General features: G+C 39.0%; 3 protein-coding genes across 6 annotated transcripts in view; 2 read left to right on the top strand and 1 right to left on the bottom strand.

Moving 5' to 3' along the window:
• Nucleotides 1-18,993, bottom strand: part of TRIP4 (thyroid hormone receptor interactor 4) — a 78,786-nt gene that overhangs the window by 58,751 nt on the left and 1,042 nt on the right. For 2 of the 3 annotated variants that reach the window (XM_054688042.1, XM_054688043.1), the window contains exon 3: nt 16,460-16,597. In XM_054688042.1, coding sequence (XP_054544017.1) covers nt 16,460-16,587 — 128 coding nt within the window. In that variant the 5' untranslated portion in view covers nt 16,588-16,597. Of the gene's footprint in view, nt 1-235; nt 384-16,459; nt 16,598-18,993 lie in introns of those variants that run through there. The other variant, XM_037502696.2, reaches the window with a different exon arrangement.
• Nucleotides 4,182-17,364, top strand: PCLAF (PCNA clamp associated factor). The gene is made up of 4 exons (XM_037502694.2): nt 4,182-4,344; nt 4,634-4,714; nt 7,022-7,184; nt 13,917-17,364. Exons 1-4 carry the CDS (start codon nt 4,299-4,301, stop codon nt 13,960-13,962), a joined length of 336 nt encoding a protein of 111 aa, XP_037358591.1. The 5' UTR covers nt 4,182-4,298; the 3' UTR covers nt 13,963-17,364.
• The window catches only part of CSNK1G1 (casein kinase 1 gamma 1), a 163,838-nt gene continuing 153,272 nt past the window's right edge, over nt 8,428-18,993 (top strand). Inside the window, exon 1 of one of the 2 annotated variants that reach the window (XR_008549166.1) lies at nt 8,428-8,523. The gene's annotated coding sequence lies outside the window, so the exon portion shown is untranslated. Of the gene's footprint in view, nt 8,524-9,420; nt 9,752-18,993 lie in introns of those variants that run through there. The other variant, XR_008549168.1, reaches the window with a different exon arrangement.

Raw genomic sequence — 18,993 nt, 5'->3', positions numbered from 1 at the left:
TGGTATTTTCCTAAGGAGGAAAAAAAAGCGCCACCGGCCGACAGTAGACCGTGAAACTCTATTACACAAGCTAAACTATAAAGCAGGACGTCAAAAACCTGCGCCTTAGAGACGGATAGCAGCCCTTTTATCATTTCTTTACTCTCTTCAACTTTTAGTCCTCCCCGCTTTCCTGTTCGCTCAACCAGTGTACAACCCGGCCCGCCTTCCCGCCTCCGACCCAAACCGGTCTCACTGCATGATCTCCTCGCTGACATCCAAGCCGAAAGTTTTCCGCAACTGCTGAGTACACCAGCCCACCAGCTGCTCCCGGGACGCCGCCCCAGCCACCGCCATTTTCCCCAGCCGGAACCAGCTGGGCTGCAAAAGCCGCGCGTCCTTCTTTATACTAGTCCCCTTCGCAACACTGACCTTGATCAACCGGGTTCCGCCAGCCTGCACCGCCCCCTCCCCGCCCCCGCGATAGCTCCACCCCCCACCCACCCCTGCTTAGATCCCGCCCATCTGTACCGTCTCATTCTCCTGGCTCCCTGGTTTGATTACTCTTGCGCTAAAACTTCATCCGCGCGCGATTCTTTCACAACTACGGATGTAGCACTCAAACATTCTGCTGACCAGACAGCACAAATACCTATAAAAATTATAGTTTAGGGAAAAAAAAAAAAAGCTGAGGGTGTGTGCGGTGGGGCGGCTTCCCTGATGGCCCAGAGGTTAAAGACAGTCTTAACAAGCTATTGCCAGCCACTGCAGCATGACTGATCACTGGCCAGGGAACTGACCCACATGGGGCAACAGACCTCTCCTGTCTCCCCCCCGCTGCTTCCCCTCAGCGGTGTATTTCAGTACATCTGCCTGTTCTGCTCCCCACCCTGTCTCTGGTGAATCCTCTCACCCTCCCACACGTCTGGCCTACATCCCAGTTCTTGTCTGCATAAATAAATAAATCTTAAAAAAAAAAAAGAAAGAAAGAAAGCGGGGCCTCCCTGGTGGCGCAAGGGGTTAAGTCTCAGCAATATGAAACTATCAGCAGCCAACCGCAGCACAAGCTCCATCCCCAGCCAGGGAGCTGACCCACATGGCTCAGCAGACCTCTCCTGTCCTGCTTGCTGCTCCCTTCAGCAGTGTATTTCAGTCAATCCGCCTATTCTGCCCCCCACTCTGTCTCTGGTAAATCTCACCTTTCCCGCACGTCTCTGGCCTATAGTCCAGCTCTTGTATGCATAAATAAAAATAAAATCTTAAAAAAAAAAACTGTTCTGTCCATTCATGTAAATTAAAAAAAAAAAACCTGAGGGGCCAGCTTTTAAACTGTCCTGGTATTATGTAAAAATTTAAAATGGCCCTTGTAAGCTAGATAAAGTTTGAAGAATTTGCTCTGGTGGTAGTGGTTTTATTACTACTCTGTGTAGTCTGAAAGTACACTACTACAATTTCTATTTAATTTTTTGGGTCACGTCTTTTCCAGGAGAGTGAAGACAACTCAGCAAGTTTGAGGGGTGGAGTGAAGAAGGACTGTAATAAAAGATGCTGGGTTTGGCATTAAGACCGTTCATGTGAATTCCTTAAATTAAAAAATAAAATTCTTTAATTTTTAAAGAAATTAAAGGTGTTTCAACTCAAGGCGACCAGATTTAAGGGTCTTTTGCTATTCCCCACTCCACTGGAACAGACCAGGGAAAGTAGCTAGACTTTTCCAGAGAACATACTGTCTTCACATATACTTCGTCCATAAATTTAATTGGTGTCTTTGTGTTACATTTATCGCTTCTTCATTAGGCTAGTTAGGCTCAGTAATTACATTAAATTGACTGCTTTTCACAAGTTTGTGCTATTTTCATTGATACAAATATCAGTAAAAATAATGAAAATCATATGACTGCATTGAGTTACATTGACTTTAGATTGTCTTTGTTATTCAATTGTAAAATACGTGATTCTTTAAAAAAAAAAAACCCACAAGATCCTCTGTGGGTGTTCATTAATAGTTGGAGCAGGTTGTCTGTCTTCATGAAAATCTGCTACATATAATACTAGTAACATACCCAAATCTTTTATCTGTTTCTATATCCTTTCAGTTCCATAACTAAACAATTTCTTGAGACAGACTACAATCTAACTTTTTTTGCACGAATTTATACATTATGATGAAACGACTAGATCCTCAAGGATAGGTGTTCTTCCTTCATATGGCAAATATTAGTGATTATAATCTCAACTTCCTAATGTATGTAATGTAATGCCACTTATAGTCTTATTTAAAAAATAATTTTCTGCCTGAGCAAAGCAAGCATACCTACCTAACATTATTTAAAAGTATTCTTTAGTATAAATTTGGCCCGAAATTTCATTCACACATACTAGTTTTTTCTGAATGGTCTAGGCTTTCAAATTTTTCAGTTTCATACTATACAACTTTTTTTTTTAACTGCAAAGGAGAAGGACTTCTGCAAAACTGACATTTAAATTTAGAATTTTGAGGCCTCCCTGGTGGTGCAAGGAGCTAAGCACCGCACTATGAGGCAACCGCAGCCTCTGCAGCACAAGTTCGACCCCCAGCCTGCCAGGGAGCAACCCACATGGTGCAGCAGACCTCTCCTGTCTCACCCGCTGCTCCTCTCAGCAGTGTATTTCAGTCTGCCTGTTCTGTTCCCCACTCTGTCTCAGGTGAATCCTCTCAACCCCACCCCCCCCGCCTGTACCCCAGCTTTTGTATGCATAAATAAATCTTAAAAAAAATAAATTTAGAATTTTTACTAGGCATCGCTGCTTTTTCCTATTTTTTCTCTAACATGCGTCTTTTACTATCACAATCATTGTTAAATAAACACACAAACAAAAACAAACACAGCTATAGTATTGAATAATGTGTAGACTGTCCCTGGGTGCAAAGATTTACTTGAAATTTTTCCTAGCAGCTTACTGGGCCTGTGGACTAGGGGGAAAGACTAGCAGATCAGCTCTGCACTTCCAATAACTGCAGAGATCTGGGATATGACTTCAAATTAAGTGATTCAGATTACTTTGTGAAGCCACTTTAACGGAAAAGAAAATTACCTGCATTGAAGAAAAACTGTGCTTTGAAAGCGGTATGAGGATAAATGACAAAGGAATTCCCTGGGGCTTGTTGATTTTTCCTGTCGGAATTGGGTTGTAATCTTAGACTCCAGGGTTTAAACAAAATACAGGTAATTTCCAATACACTTCCTATTATTCTAATGTTAATTAGCCTATTGTCTCAATTCTTTAATTCTAAAACACAAAGGAGTTGTTGATTCAGTTAAAGTACTGAGCAGCCTGTTTTCTAAGTTCCTAGTACCCTATTTTTAGGTTCAAGCACATTTCTTTGGAGACAATCAACATCGTGTTTTACACTTTCAGAATTGCCTTTCATGTGAGCATTTAACAAAATTCATCACAAGACAAGCTTATCTAATGTTTTATGCATGGTATTCACAGTGACAATCACGCCCTGGGGTATTTTGAGTAATTAGAAGATAGGCATAAGGACAGAGAACAATCATGTGCTCCCATTCTAGAGTACACTCACGACATGCCAGGGATGTACCTTTAGCACATTTGGCAAATTTTTCAGGGCTTCTGAGACCATTCAGGTCTCCGGAAGACATTTTATTGATCTGTTTCTTTCCGGTGTGTATGCATGTAAAAGGCATCCAGTTTCCCTTTAACCCAGTTTTTCTCCTTAACCTCGCATTCTAAAGACGTAGCCAAATGCTGTAAATAAACTGTCTCTGCTTCCTTTTCACCGGAAGATTGAGTATGTTTTAGTGTGCGTGTTGCACTGAGCATTCGTGCCTGAGGCAGCCACGTTCTCTTTATTTCGCCTGGCAGCCAAGAAGAGTACGCTTTGTTTCAGGTTTTACTCTCAGGAGTCAGTCAGGGAGGGGTCTTTGGAAGAAATATTGGAATTCACCGTCTCCGCGTGGGTGTCTTTCTCAGCCGGCTTACGCTCCCCAGCTCAGAATCTGAGCCCCCGAAGTGTGCGCCCGGCGAGGTGCCCGGGCCCCGCCCGCCCGGGGCGGGCACGAATCACAGGCGCCCGCGAGTTAATGGACGGATCCGCGCGGCGCCTTGGCCGCGGCCGCCCGGCTGGAGAGCGGAGATTGGTGGCGGGAGAGCCCCGCGCGCCCAATGGAGGCTGCCGCCCTGGCGGGTCCGCGGGGCGCGCGGGAAACAGACCAATATAAACTGTGGCGGGAGATTCGTTTTCGGGTCCTTGTCCCGAGCAGCACCCTCCGCTGGGAAGCCAGTTGGTTGCTCTCCTCTGCTCGTCCGAGAACATGGTGCGGACTAAGGCCGACAGAGTCTCAGGCACCTTCAGAAAAGGTGAGGCGGCCAAGCGACCACCGGAGAGAGGGGCGGTCTTCTGCGCCCCGGCCGCGGGTTGGAGAGGACCGGGCTCCCCGCGGCCCGGTCCAACGTGTCCCACCCTCCACAATAGCGCCTCGGCCCCTGGACCAGAAGGAGCGGCGGGCTCGGGGGAGGGTTGTCCCCCTGGTGAGGGTCACGGGCCTCTGCTCTCTAAGAGCCTAGTTGGGGGGCCGTGGTGGGACCCAGACTGGGGTCCGCGCCTTGCCGCCCCAGTTCTGAACGTTTCCTTTGCCTCTCTTCGCAGTGGTGGCTTCCCGAGCCCCCCGGAAGGTGCTTGGTTCCTCCACCTCAGCCACTAACTCCTCGTCGCTTTCGTCGAGAAAAGGTACAAAGCGCCTCTGCATGCTCCTGGACGAAACTCTAGAAGGGCATCAGGCCTGGCACCACAGTCCTCCTGACCGGCGAGAGCCCTGACCCACAGTGGAATTTGTTCCCCCGAGATCCTAACGCCTGAATTTCTAACTTGTCCTCTGTTTATAAGGAGAGGACTTGGCCTTTGGCGGGCTGGGGTAGAGGTGGGGGTTGCTTGGAAAAACATTTCAAATCTCGGGGTTAGGGACGTGCACGGTTGCGCTTCAAATCTGTTTTTCTTTTCTGGTTTAGCGTTTTAAGTTTTCTTAATATTGACTCTCTCTCTCTCTCTCTCTCTCTCTCAAGCGATTATGTAAGTGCTCTTTTACAAGATGAAGAATTAGAACGATAGTTGAGTGCTTGAGTGTAAATCATGTCTTGTAAGTGTAAACGTTCATTTCTGCATGTTTTTCTTGATCTCTCTCTGCCCCTCTCTCCCACACTCTCTTTTCCTCTCTTTCTCTCTCTCTCCCCATCCACCCATTCTCTCTTTCTCTTTCCTTGCTTACGTGTGTGCTTTCCAACTCTGCCGCTGCTTTGGGACGGTAAGAGCAAAAACTGGGCCTGGGGAAACAGCTTCACATGCTTCTTCTGTGCAAGGAGAGTTTATGAAAATGCTGTGCCATCCAGCGCCTCATTCCTTTCAAGTAGGAAGCTGGGCGGGCAAGAAGATTTAATTCCAGTGAAGTAGATACACTTTTAAAGTAGGAGCACTTTTAAAGGTTTCATGGGTTAAGTTAGCTTAGAATTTCCCCTATTGTGAACATTTCATTAGAAAAGTGTTTACTGTTTTAATCTCTTTAGATAAAAAGAAATAGGTCAAAATTGTGAAATACATGAATTTATTGAGAATGGCTGATTAAACTCCAATTAAGACCACATCCCACTGTCCACTATTCAACCACTAGAATCAGCTGATCAGGCCCTGAATATGTGTGTGGGACAAATGCACCCATTAAGGCATTTTACAGATTTCTATTTTTAATAAGCAAATGTATGAAATTGTTAGCACTTTCATTTTAAAGATAAGGAAATGGCTTGCATACATTGTCATGCAACTAGTCAACAGAGCTGGGTTTGAATCCTGTACTGAACTATGGTTTGCTGCTATACACTTTCTAGTAATAAAAGAATTCCCATAAGGTTCCTAGGAAAATTACAAATGAAAGGATCGCTGCTTTTTAAAGGCCATTTGTACCTTTAAAAAAGTACAAGCAATATAATTTCAGTCCACACAGAAGCAATTTTTGCAAAGTTGCAAAACTGTTAAAGTTTGTGACAAGTGTGTTTGAAATAAAAGATAAATCTAGTAAACTTGCTCCTCTTGGTCATCTAATTATTACTTATAAAGGAGCAGGGCTTTTTTCTTAATTGTCCCTTTATAATACTTTTTAAAAGTAATCAAGGGCCTCCCTGGTGGCGCAGCAGGTTTTCTGTAGCGCTGTGAAGCTGTACGCAGCCTCTGCAGTGCGGGGCTGATTCCCAGCTGGCCAGGGAGATACCCACATGGTGCAGGGAGATACCCTCTCCTGTCTCTCCCAGCTGCTCCCCTCAGCAGTGCTTTCGGTCAGTCCCCACTCTGTCTCTGATGAATCCTCTCACCCTCCTGTGCCTCTGGCCTGTACCCCAGCTATTGTATAAATAAAAAATAAATCTTTAAAAAAATAAAAGTAATCAAAATTGGATATATTTTATGTACTGAAAAGGAACCAAATGCTTTGGAAAGTGGAACTTATTTTTGTGGAAACTTGCACATTGTTGTATACTTGTCTTGCCTTTTACATGTACTTTATCTAAATTACCTTATATAAAAAATTGGCATTTTTTACACAATGCCAGCTTATATTAGGAAAAATGTGTGAGACTTTAGAATGTTCTATGTATTATTTAAGTGCTCTGTGGATTAAATATGAAAAATATTTTCCAGTTGTAAAAATTCTACTGACACTATTTTTCAGAATAAATGATAACTGTAATAAAGAATTATACATTATATCTAATAAGATGCACAATACACTATAATGCATAATACATAATGTAGTGTTAGTGATTTAATAGTTTCATTGTCACATTTTTTAATTCTTTAAGATGGATGTAATAATACATAATGTAGTGTTAGTGATTTAATAGTTTCATTGTCACATTTTGCAATTCTTTAAGATGGATGTAATACCATTTAATACCTTTAAGATTTGATGTTAAAGAAAGAATTAAGTTTCCCTATATGAACTGGAGTTTATATTCTTAGTTCTCATTAGTTCCATCTTTTTATATTTTATAGCTGAAAATAAGTATGCAGGAGGGAATCCAGTTTGTGTGCGTCCAACTCCCAAGTGGCAAAAAGGAATTGGAGAATTCTTCAGATTGTCCCCTAAAGATTCTGAAAAAGAGAATCAGATTCCTGAAGAAGCAGGAAGCAGTGGCTTAGGAAAAGCAAAGAGAAAGTAAGTTTTTATACCCTGGAATATAAAACAAAAATTTATATTCTTGAAAATAAAAGGCTATTTCATGTTGAATAACTTTAGTTTTTCTTTGGTCGGATAAGAAAATACAAAGGAGGTTCTTAAAAATTGTTCTAATCTATTATGAGTCACTCCAAATTTCAAAATGTAATTTTTACTCATAGAGGATCGTTTCCCATTTAGATAAGTGCTATATTATTAACCATGAACTTCCTGTATTTATTCTTCAACTTTTACTATCTATTTTCTATAGCATGTTTTTCAAAAAGCAATTTCCATTTGGTTTTTCTAACTTGAGTTCCATTAGTCCCACCCCTCAAAAAACTACTACTTCAACCTCCACAAGAAACATATAACCAATGTAGAAAAGCTGGAAAATATAGAAATGCCCTGCACTTAGAAACAATAAAAACTAACACCATGGTGCATTATTTTTTTAACAAGTTCTCTATAAATACATAAGAATACTTCAAAACAAAACAAGGTGGAAATAAAACTACACAGAGTTCCATGTGCAAACTGTTAATGAAAATAATTAAGTCATCGTTTTAAAGCTTTAATGACATGGGCCCTCCCTGCCCCCCCCCCCCCACTTGAGTGCTGTGCTGTGAAGCTGTCCGCAGCCTCAATAGTGTGGGTTTGATTCCCAGTCCGCCAGGGAAAAACCCACATGGTGTGGCGTCCATCTGCCTGTTCTGCTCCCCGCTCTCTCTGGTGAATTCTCTCACCCTCCCGCGCCTCTGACCTATATTCCAGTTCTTGCGTAAATAAAAAAATCTTTAAAAAAAAATAAAGCTTTTATGACAGGAAAATACTCAGAAATGTTAAGCAGAAATTCTAGATACAGAAGTACAATATTTATTGTGTAAAAGACATGTATATAAATAGGCCATATCTGTATAAAATATACTACATATCAATAGTGGTTATCTCTATATAAAAACCTCTCCTCACACTTGCGTACTCTGTGCTACCAACTTTCAACAAAAACATACTTTTAAGAATTAGGGAAAAATTAATGCCACTTGGAAAAAAGAAACAACGGAAACCTGCCTTAAAAAAACAGATTTATAATTCATGGCTTAAAAAGAGGTTTATAAATCTAGGCTCTAAATAGCTTTGAAATATTTTGTTTCAAAAACATTAGTTGCCTGGGGTTGAGGGTAGTGAGCACAGGTGGGTGGGTGGTGCTGCTCACTGTCACTGCCATTGTGATACCCCTTGACTTAAGACCCTCTAGCTACCTTCCTGGCATCAGTCACCCCTGGACCAGCCACCCCTCCACCAGCCAGAAGCCTGTGGTCCTCCAGCACACCAAACAGTGAGCCTAACCCAAAGCTCAAGTCACCAGCATGGGCAAGGGGCTAGTGGTTATTCTCAGTCTGGGGCTGCTGCTTCTGGTGCTGCTGCTACCCATGACTTAATCGTTTGTACCTTTATATAGCTGGCCAGATCCTCCACCCCTCCCCACAACACAGCCCAGCACTGGCCTGCAGCCAAAAGTCAATCTCCTTTTGGTCTTGTTTGCCCTTTTACATCTCTACTTTTAAGAGTCAGATCAAGGAAATATCTATAGTTCACCAAGTCCAGTGTGGCAAGGGGAAAACAGGTCTTCATCAAATCTACTAATTCTATTAATTAATGCAGAAAATATTGGGAGTTTCAAATTGGACTGGTTTAACAAGCATCTTAAGGATTTGACAAAATAATGAATGCCAATATTAAATCTGCTGGACTTTGATGAACAGTACTGGAGAAACAACATCGAAAAAAGTCAATGATGTGATTAAATGTAGCTTAAGAAATATGGACACTTAAAACTCTACCTTGAAAAATCAGAATAATTTCACCCTAGTCATGTGAAAAACGATGAGCTGTGGAAAGGAAATTTTGTTTTCACTTAAATCTAGACAGCCATAAAATTATAACTAATATAAAAAGCTTCCATATTTCTATGTATGTGTACTTTGAAAGGAACCACCAGGTGTTACTGTAAATCTTCTTTGTATTGTGTCACCTTTCTAATTTAGTGATGATATACTCTTTTTTTTTTTTTTAAGATTTATTTTATTTATTTATGCACACAAGAGCGGGGGTGCAGGCCAGAGGTGAGGGAAGGTAAGAGGATTCACCAGAAACAGAATGGGAAGCAGAACAGGCAGGTTGACTGAAACGCACTGTTGAGGGGAGCAGTGGGCAAGAGAAGAGGTCTGCTGTGCCATGTGGGTCAGCTTCCTGGCCGGGGATCAAACCCGTGCTGCAGTGGCTGCTGACAGCTTCACAGAGCTGAGACATAATCCCTTGTGCCACCAGGGGAGCCCTGATATATTCTTCGTAAAGTTTTACACTTTTAAGTTTTGACTGTTCTCTTGGGAACGTAACCCTTTGCCCTGGGTGTTTTGTTTTGTTTTTTTTTTTTTTAAGATTTATTTATTTTTATGCATACAAGAGCTGGGGTACAAGCCAGAGATGCGGAGGTTGAGAAGATTCAACTGAGACAGAGCGGGGAACAGAACAGGCAGATTGACTGCTGCTGAGGGGAGCAGCAGGTGAGCCAGGGGAAGTCTGCTGCACCATGTGGGTATTTCTATGGCCTTCCGGGGATTCAACTCATGCTGCAGAGGCTGAAGATTGCTTCATAATGCGGTGCTTAACCCCTTGCGCCACCAGGGAGGCCCCTGCCCTGGGGTTTTTGATTTGACATTGCATTTGACTTTATGTAGTTACTGGCATGTGCTGCAGCAAAAATGGATTTGAATTTACTACAAATCCAAACATGGGTACTTCTTGCATGTACACGTAAAAGTCAAAGAACAGGTATTTTCTATCATACATCTCATCCAGGAAGAGTTTCAGATTCAATTAGCAAACTTGGGTCACTAATTAGATTCCATAGATTAGATGTGCATGAACTTTAATCTTAAAATACTGCTTTTTATTTCTGTATATGTTGAATAATTTTTATAACTTAAAATGTGATCTATTTTGAAGGCATATTTGACAAATCTTAAGATTAAGATACAAATATATGAAGTGGGCAAAAATATATTTGAGGTTTTAGGGAAGTATAGGCTGGAAACTTGTTGCATTAAAATCACAACTCTTGTGCTCTTTCTGTAAATATTAAAAGCCAACAATAAAATTATGAGTCAGAATAGCTACATTTGGAATACATTCTGTATCAGTCAATATTTTTAGATAGCTAGAATCTGGTCCTGATTCTGGATAGTAAAACTTTACAACCGCCTCAATGTACAGATACCTTTTTAGAAACATACACTCCATGAAATCTTTGGTTCACATGTTCACACACTGATGCTTAGATGTTCTGGTATTCAATGTGGACAATAGTATTCTTAATATGTTTTAAGCCAGTATTAGCCATCTTTAAAACCTACTTGGAAACAGCCAGATCCAACATATCTCAAGCTAGTAAGATCTTTGTGTAAGAATGAACACTCATCCTGTTTTGAGATGTACATTGTATTTGGAACTGATTTGCATTGAACACAAACTGAACAAAAATAAATGGCTGAAAAAGCAAAATACTTGACATATAAAATGATTTTTATGCATATAAAGTTTAAGAATTATTGAATACTGTTCATGAGATCATTTAGTAAGTAGTTATTGAGTGCCAGCTATCCATTTTATGAGATATTTAAAAGGAATGTCATATGCTGGAGAAGTAACTGTATCTGAAACTTCATGCTATATGATAATAGTGTTATTCAAAAAAATCAACAACCAAAGGGAATAGACTGGCCTAGCCTCTATGTAAAACAGTATGGCGGTTTCTCAAAATATTCACAGTAGATCTACCATATGATCCAGCAATTCCACTCAAACCCAAAGAATGCAAAAACTCTAATTTGAAGGGGTATATGTACCCCTATGTTCATTGCAGCATTATTTACAATAACCAAATTATGGAAACAACCTATGTGCCCAAAATCAGATGAGTGGATTAAGAAGATATGGTATGGATGGGCCTCCCCGGTGGTGCAGCGGTTGAGCGCTGGGTTGCAAAGCTGCCGGCAGACTCTGCAGTGCCGGTTCAATCCCCAGTGGTTCCCCGGCCACCGGAGGAGAGTCCCACATGGCGCGCAGACCTCTCCTGCTGCCCGCTGCTCCCCTCAGCAGTGTTCTTCGGTCCTTCTGCCTGTTCTGTTCCCGGCTGTGGCTCTGGTGAATTCTCTCACCCTCCCGAGCTTCTGACTGTACCCAGTGCTTGTATGTATAAATAAATAAATAAATCTTTAAAAAAAAAAAAAAGATATGGTATGGAACCACAATAGAATACTATCAAGCTATAAAAAAAAAGATGAAATCCGGGGCCTCCCTGGTGGCACGAGGGGTTAAGACGCAACCTATGAAGCTGTCCCCAGCCTCTGCAGCACGAATTCAATCCCTGGCTGGCCAGGGAGCTACCCACATGGTGCAGTAGACCTCTCCTGACTTGCTCGTTACTTCCCTCAGCAGTGTACTTCAGTCAATTTGCCTGTTCTGTTCTCTGCTCTGTATCTGGTGAATCCTCTCACCCCACACATCTCCGGCCTGTACCCCAGCTCTTGTATGCATAAATAAATAAATCTTTTTTAAAAAAAGATGAAATCTTGCCATTTGCCACAAAATGGATAGAAATAGAGGGGATTATAGTAAGTGAAATAAGGCAGAAAGATAAATACCAGATTACTTTACTCAGTGCAGAATAAAAAGAAATAAAACAAAGTAACAGACAAAGCTAAACTGAAAGAAACCCTAGAAAGTTGACTGCTGAATTGAGGCTGGGGAGGGGAGATGGACAAAGGACTATGGTGGAGGATTATTGGTGTTTTGTTGTGGTATGGGTGACATGTATCTGAAGAGGTGTAAGCCTATTATATCATAAGCAATTTGTAAACCAATGTTACCTCAATAAAAAATAATACAAAAACCCACAAAACCTCAAGGGATATGTTTTTGAAGAGAGTTCTTAAAAATAGATTTCTTTTTATGATTCTGTAAGTCTGTTCTAGTTCCTTCTCATTATCTGGCACCATTCTTCCATTGTCGTTCCCCCTTCTAATAGAAACAAACTAATAGTCAATACTAGCTTTAGACTATACAATCCTCTGGGTTTTTTTTTGTGATTTTCATTAAGGAAATAAAACATTTGGCACTATAACAAAATATGCCTATATCATTGATCATTATAACAATAAAACCTCTATTACAGGTTTTCTATCACATAAAGGTTATAGTCTCATAAAGAATTTTAATCCATGGCATAACAAATCTGTGACATAAAATTAGGCAATTGAAGTTTACTTTATTCTGTTAGGTCACATTCTTAGATTTAGTTTAGGAGTGTTTTAATTTACCCCTTTAGTGAAAAAGGAAATCAGTTTAAAGAAGTTTACAAGTCAGATAAATTCCCTGATTCATGAGCTGGAATATGGCTATTCCTATTTTAATTTTCTCACAAAGGCAAGGTAAACATCCATCAGTTACATTGGGAGAGTCAGAATCAGGCTATCTACTCAAAACCTTGATCAGTACTATCATGCCTGGTAAACTGTTAACTCAAAAAATAAAAAAGTTACAGGAAGGAAAAAAACAAGGTTATAATGCCTAAGGGATAATAACAGGCTCTTTCAAAAAGAAGGTTTGGGTAATGACAGCGTTCATTATCTTGATTTAATAATGCCCAGGAAGACACAATGAAGGCCTCTTGGTGAGCCAATAGTTAACCATAAAAATACACCATGTCAGAATACCTTCACTTTAACTTACTATTTTTCACTAGCTAGTTCTAACACCATGCAGTCTTACTGGATTTAATTTCAAAACTCATTATTTTAGAGTAGGTCTCACAAATCTCCATCAGCTCTAAGAAGCAATTCTGACTTAATGATTGTTTTTTTTTTAAGATTTATTTATTTATGCATACAAGAGCTGGGGTACAGGCCAGAGGTGTAGGGGTGAGAAGATTCACCAGAGACAGAGTGGGGAACAGAACAGGCAAATTGACTGAAATACACAGCTGAGGGGAGCAGGGAGCCAGTCAGGAGAGGTCAAACTGGTACTGCAGAGGCTGTGCACAGCTTCACAGGTTGCGTCTTAACCCCTTGCGCCACCAGAAAGGCCTCTTAATGATTGTTTTTAATTGATTTTTTTCCCTCTGAAAAGTGTAGTGGCTTTGAGATAATACATGTTTTTTCAAAAACTATGAATCTCATCAACTTAAATAATTTGGGGTTTTTTCAATTTGATAGTATACTAATATGGTTCAAAAGGGTATATACAGTTAAATATGACAACTTGCTATATATTTTCTCTGCTCAAGTGGATTGGTTACTTTTTTTGCCTTTTATTATCACAAACTTCTTACTGAAGGATCATGCTGTTTATCAATCCACTTAAAAAACATGTTGAAAAATGCTATAGAAATACAGATTCTCTTTTTTAATAAAAATAGCAACATATCCTAAATGAGAAGCACTGACTCAACAAAATGAACAGACAAAATAAATTGTTAAAAATTTTGTTGCTTACAATTTGAAATTTGTAGATGTTTGTATAATGAAATTTGGTTTTCTCTCAATTCTGGTCACTTGACCAGACCCACTATATTATCAATTAATATTCCTGATTATATATAAGCTTGTAAATACCGTTTTTTTAAACAGTTGATGTTCAGGTGACTATTGAAGTTCTCTATTTTTTTCACAGAACTTGTCCTTTGCAACCTGATCTCACAGATGATGAAAAAGAATAGAACTTTCTTATTCATCCTTGATTATGTCTTCTGTTTATTCTGGTATTCTAGGATGTAAATTTGCATTAATGTATTTGTTTCAATTATCCTTGCTGAATAGGTATTTAATTAAAAAAACAGGACTTACATTTAGTAAATCAAAAGTAAGTGGTTATGATATTGGAGAGTTTACAAGATTAATTATGGTTACTTAGCTTAGTATTCAGTCTATGCAGTTATGGTTTCTTTTACCTGTTATTAGATTCTTGTTATTGCTAAAAACAAATCATTGTATGGTATTCTAACTATGAATCTGCTGTATTTGAGATTTGCTTAGATCTTTGTACTGCTGAAATTTTTATTGGCATTTGATTATTGGAATGGTGCCATGTTTTATTTGCTCTTAAAAGCAGTTAGATTTTTGCACATTAAAATTTTTCAGTATTAATTAAACTGAACCTATACTTTTTTTTTTTTAAGAAAGGGGGCCAAAGATGCATTGTTGAAAAAATTAGGATGACTATCTTTTTAGAAAAATTTTAGGGCAATTTGATCCCCGAAGACTTAAATGGTTGATCAAATTCTAACAACAAAAGGAAAATACCTGTACAAAACCAGGCAGAAAGATTCCATAGACTACATTAAATGAGAGGCATTCTCCTAGAATATGCATTTGATTTAGTGTCATAGACCTTTGAGCCTATGATTTTAAAGTTGAAAATAAATAAAAAATGAAAGGCATATCATGCCATAAACTTAGAGATATGTCTAAAGTCCTTCAAACTACCATTATATTTTTCAAGATAACTAAGGCTATAATTGAAGTGGTGTATTACTTAGTGTTAGATACTCTTCTTTCCTCATTACACTTTTTGCTCACATATTGTCAAAATTAACCATGTTTTGATAGGCATGTTTTTTCTGATTTGTTTTTAATAAAATAATACTTATTTTCACAATAGGCTATCCATTTGTGGATTTTCTAAGGTTATATCCTACTAGATCCATTCATTCCTTCCAAATACAATTCAATGTATTGACCTGATTTTATTAACTTCCAAACCAATGATTGTAGATCATATTTTTTGCTTTGTCTTTTAGAGATGGGTACTGAACAAAATGTTTCTGGTACTGAGCAGTTTTTATTCAAAGTACTTCTTTGGTAATTAGGCTTCTTATTAAAGAGTAGCTCAAACCAAATCTATTAAAGTCAAATTTTGATGGGTCTGCAACATTTGCTGTTTTCACTTACTGAGAGAAAAATATGGCAGTGTGCCCAGTGAAGCCTAATTTTGATAGGTGTTAATTGATAGTCTTTTAAAGTATATCTTACTTGATGATGTGTTAGTTATTATGCAGAGGTCCCATATAATCTGTTTTCTTGTCAAAGCTTTTCAAAAATGTAGATTGCTCCATAGGAACTATATAAAACCAATAAAGTTCAAATGAGTAAAACTTTAAAAAATAAGCTATTTTTTCTGAAAACAAACAAACAAATCTAAATTAGGCAAGTTAGCCTCTTCTAAATAAGGGAAATACAGAAGACTCCCTATTTACATTGAAATTGAATTAAGAAATCAAATTTATAAGTTAATAGCAATAAGATAATTAAGTTAAGCTTGTAATTTTTTAGTGTTCACAAAGCTTATCTGGTTTTCCGTGTGTGTGCGTGTGTGTAGAACTGGGGTGTACACCAGAGGGGTGGAAGGTTGGGACATGAGAGGATTCATCAGAGACAGAGTAGGGAGAACAGGTGGATTTACTGAAATATACTGGTAAGGGAAGCAGCAGGTGAGACAGGAGAGATCTGCTGCAGCATATGTGGGTCAGCTCCCTGGCCAGGGATTGAACTCAGACTGTAGCCATGATAGCTCTGAGACTTAACCCATAGGCCACCAGGGAGGCCGTTGATTTTCCTCTTTGAATGGATTATTCAAATTACTATTGCTAGTGATAAATTCCTCACTAAGCAATGGTTAAAAATACTTTTCTGGAACTTTGAATGCTAGCATAATGTGAGGATCATATGTATTTTGTGTTTCCATAGTTTCACAAAGGAAGAGCAATATTATAGTAAAAATTAGCATGCTTAAAAATATATTTACAAGATGTCAAATGTGTATCATTTTTATTTCGTTTAAAGATTTATTTATTTATACATACAAGAGCTGGGGTGCAGGCCAGAGATGTGGGGGGGTGAGAGGATTCACCAGAGACAAGAGTGGGGAGCAGAACAGGCAGACCTACTGAAATACACTGTTGAGGGGGGCAGTAGGGTGAGACAGGAGAGGTCTGCTGCACTATGTGGGTTGCCTACCTGGCCGGGATTGAACTCAAACTCGTGCGGCAGCAGAGAACTTCACAGTGCTGAGACTTAATCCTTTGTGCCATCAGGGAGGCCCGTGTATCATTTTTTAAAAGAGAGAAAATAAAGCTTAAATTAACTGGACCTTAACCATATGTCTACCTATATCAGTTACAAATCTCACTACACTGAGAATCCTTTAGGGTAACTCACATTTGGAAAAATTGAAGTTTCAGTTGTGCCTTGGTCGAATCAACTTTGGTTCCTTTTACCTTTGAGGATAGCATATAGAGGTGGGAGAAATCTTCACAGTCAAAACTGGGCAGAATGTTAAAATTCATCTTGCTCAACCTAAGGCAGTAGCAATTATTCATTAGATGGTCTGGCTTTTTAGCTAACCACTTTAATCGTGAAAAATATTATTAATTAAAAGTCTGAATTTTTCTAACTCCTATTTTTGTTTCTGTCCTTGAAATAACAGAACAAGTAATTTTTTCCACATGTCCTTCAAGTATTCAAAGAAAGCTGTCACATCTTTAACTTTCTCTTCCTAAGATAAACATTCTATTGTTTATGTCACATGCATGTCTTTTGTGTAGTATACTGCTTAACTAAAATGGATACATTTCTCCTAGCTGATCACAACAATTCATTAATTAAACTCAATACTAGATTCTAGTTTTGGTATCTTTTATATCTGGAGAGGTAAGTAGAATTCAAGTATTAATTATTTTAAGAATGTTACTAGTTAATGAATAACAATAGTGTTTCCCAAAAATAAATGTTAGATACCTTAGTTCTTAAATGATTACAGAGCACAATAAAAACATGAAAAAAGTTTTCAAGAGACTGGGAAAAAAGGCTGAACATCCCATATAATCTTTAGGATGACGGTATTATACTGACTATGAGGCTATTTGATCTGGCAATATTTATTGTTTCATATTAAGAATATGGATCCTGGGCCTCTATGGTGGCACAGGGGTTCAAGTCTCAGAGCTATCAAGCTATCGCCAGCCACTGCAGCATGAATTCAATCTCTGGCGAGGGAGTTGACCCACATGGTGCAGCAGACCTCTCCTGTCTTGCCCACTGCTCCCCTCAGCAGTGTATTTCAGTAAATCTGCCTGTTCTGCTCCCCACTCTGTTTCTGGTGAATCCTCTTACCCCTCACACCTCTAGCCTGCACCCCAGTTCTAGTATGCATAAATAAATAAAAAAGTAAATCTTTAAAAAAAAAAAGAATATGGGTCCCCCTAGTGCTGCTCATAAAAATCTTAAAAGGTATAGTCAAAATCTTAAAAGGTATAGTCAAAACCTTTATAGTTACATCTTTATGTGTGGATTTTGCTGTACGTCTATAGAGGTCCCCAAGAAACTAGCACGTTGAAATGATATAATTACAGAAGTCATGTGACCATCTAGGAGTCAAGCCAGTTATTCATATACCTATGTGAAAGTGATTGAATAAATAAAAGTTGTAGGAAAAGTCTAAGGGAGTAAGTCCTATTTCTTCAGGCAATAGGAAAAATGAATGATTCATTGGGATTTGCATTTCTATTGGCTTGAATTACCACATTTAATCTTTTTTTAACCACATGTAATCTTAACTATTGATTTTAACCAATAAAACACTTCTTCCTATAAAACACATTTACTATAATCATGTTTAAAAATTTTTAGAGAGAGCCAAAGTCCACCATAGTTTTAAATGAGTCATTGCTCATTGGACTTATAGTTTTATTTGCTTTTTTTTAAAAATTATTTATTTAGTTATACAAGCACTGTGTACAGTCAGAAGCGCGGGAGGGTGAGAGAATTCACCAGAGCCAGAGCGGGGAGCAGAACAGGCAGAAGGACCGAAGTACACTGCTGAGGGGAGCAGCGGGCAGCAAGAGAAGTCTGTGCGCCATGTGGGACCCTCCAGTGGCCGGTGGCCGGGGAGCAGCCGGGGATTGAACCGGCGCTACAGAGGCTGCGGGCAGCTTTGCAACCCAGAGCTCAAGCGCTGCGCCACCAGGGAGGCCCAGTTTTATTTGCTTTTTTTAAAAAAAATTCTATTTTATTTTATATATTTTTTACATCATTTTTCATTTTTGCACAATGTATGCATTTTCATCTTGATTATTGTCCCCATTCAATCCCCCACCTTATTTTCACCCTAATCCCTTCCCCCATTTGCTTTTTAATTTAAAGTTTTTTTGATACTTAAACCTGTTGGCAATTAAAATATCAAGCACTAGTTTAACATGGTAACAGGTTTATCACTTGTCACTTTAAGTTAGGTTTTTAAAAGAACAATTAAGTACTCAATTACTCAGATTCCATTTGAAGTGTGTGTATACTTCCACAAATATGCATGTCCACAGCAAGGTTTGAAATGTTTTAGATTCATTAAACAACCTACTACTGACATTTGAATCTCAAATGATATCCTAAAGGATTTGCTAAACTAACTTCTAGGGTGAATCCATTTAATGCTGTCTCATGTGTACAGGAAACCAACAGACCTGCTGTTTCTTTAAAGTTACCAAAGCTCATTTCCTCTGCCCCAGCTGAGGTGGACAAGAATCTAATATCAGTGACTAAGAGGATATAATGACCAATAAAATTTGAGTCTGCATTTAAGTATACAAATATGCACACAGATATGAATATACATATAATCATTTCTGAAATGTGGACTTAACCACTTACAGTAAGTAAGTTTTTATTATGTATGTAAAGTCTCATTATGACCACTCTGA

The sequence above is a fragment of the Talpa occidentalis genome, unplaced genomic scaffold, assembly GCF_014898055.3.
Source record: "Talpa occidentalis isolate TD23 unplaced genomic scaffold, MPIMG_talOcc4v2.1 talOcc4.11, whole genome shotgun sequence".
NCBI lineage: Eukaryota > Metazoa > Chordata > Mammalia > Eulipotyphla > Talpidae > Talpa > Talpa occidentalis.
This window is presented reverse-complemented; position numbering and strand designations above follow the sequence as displayed.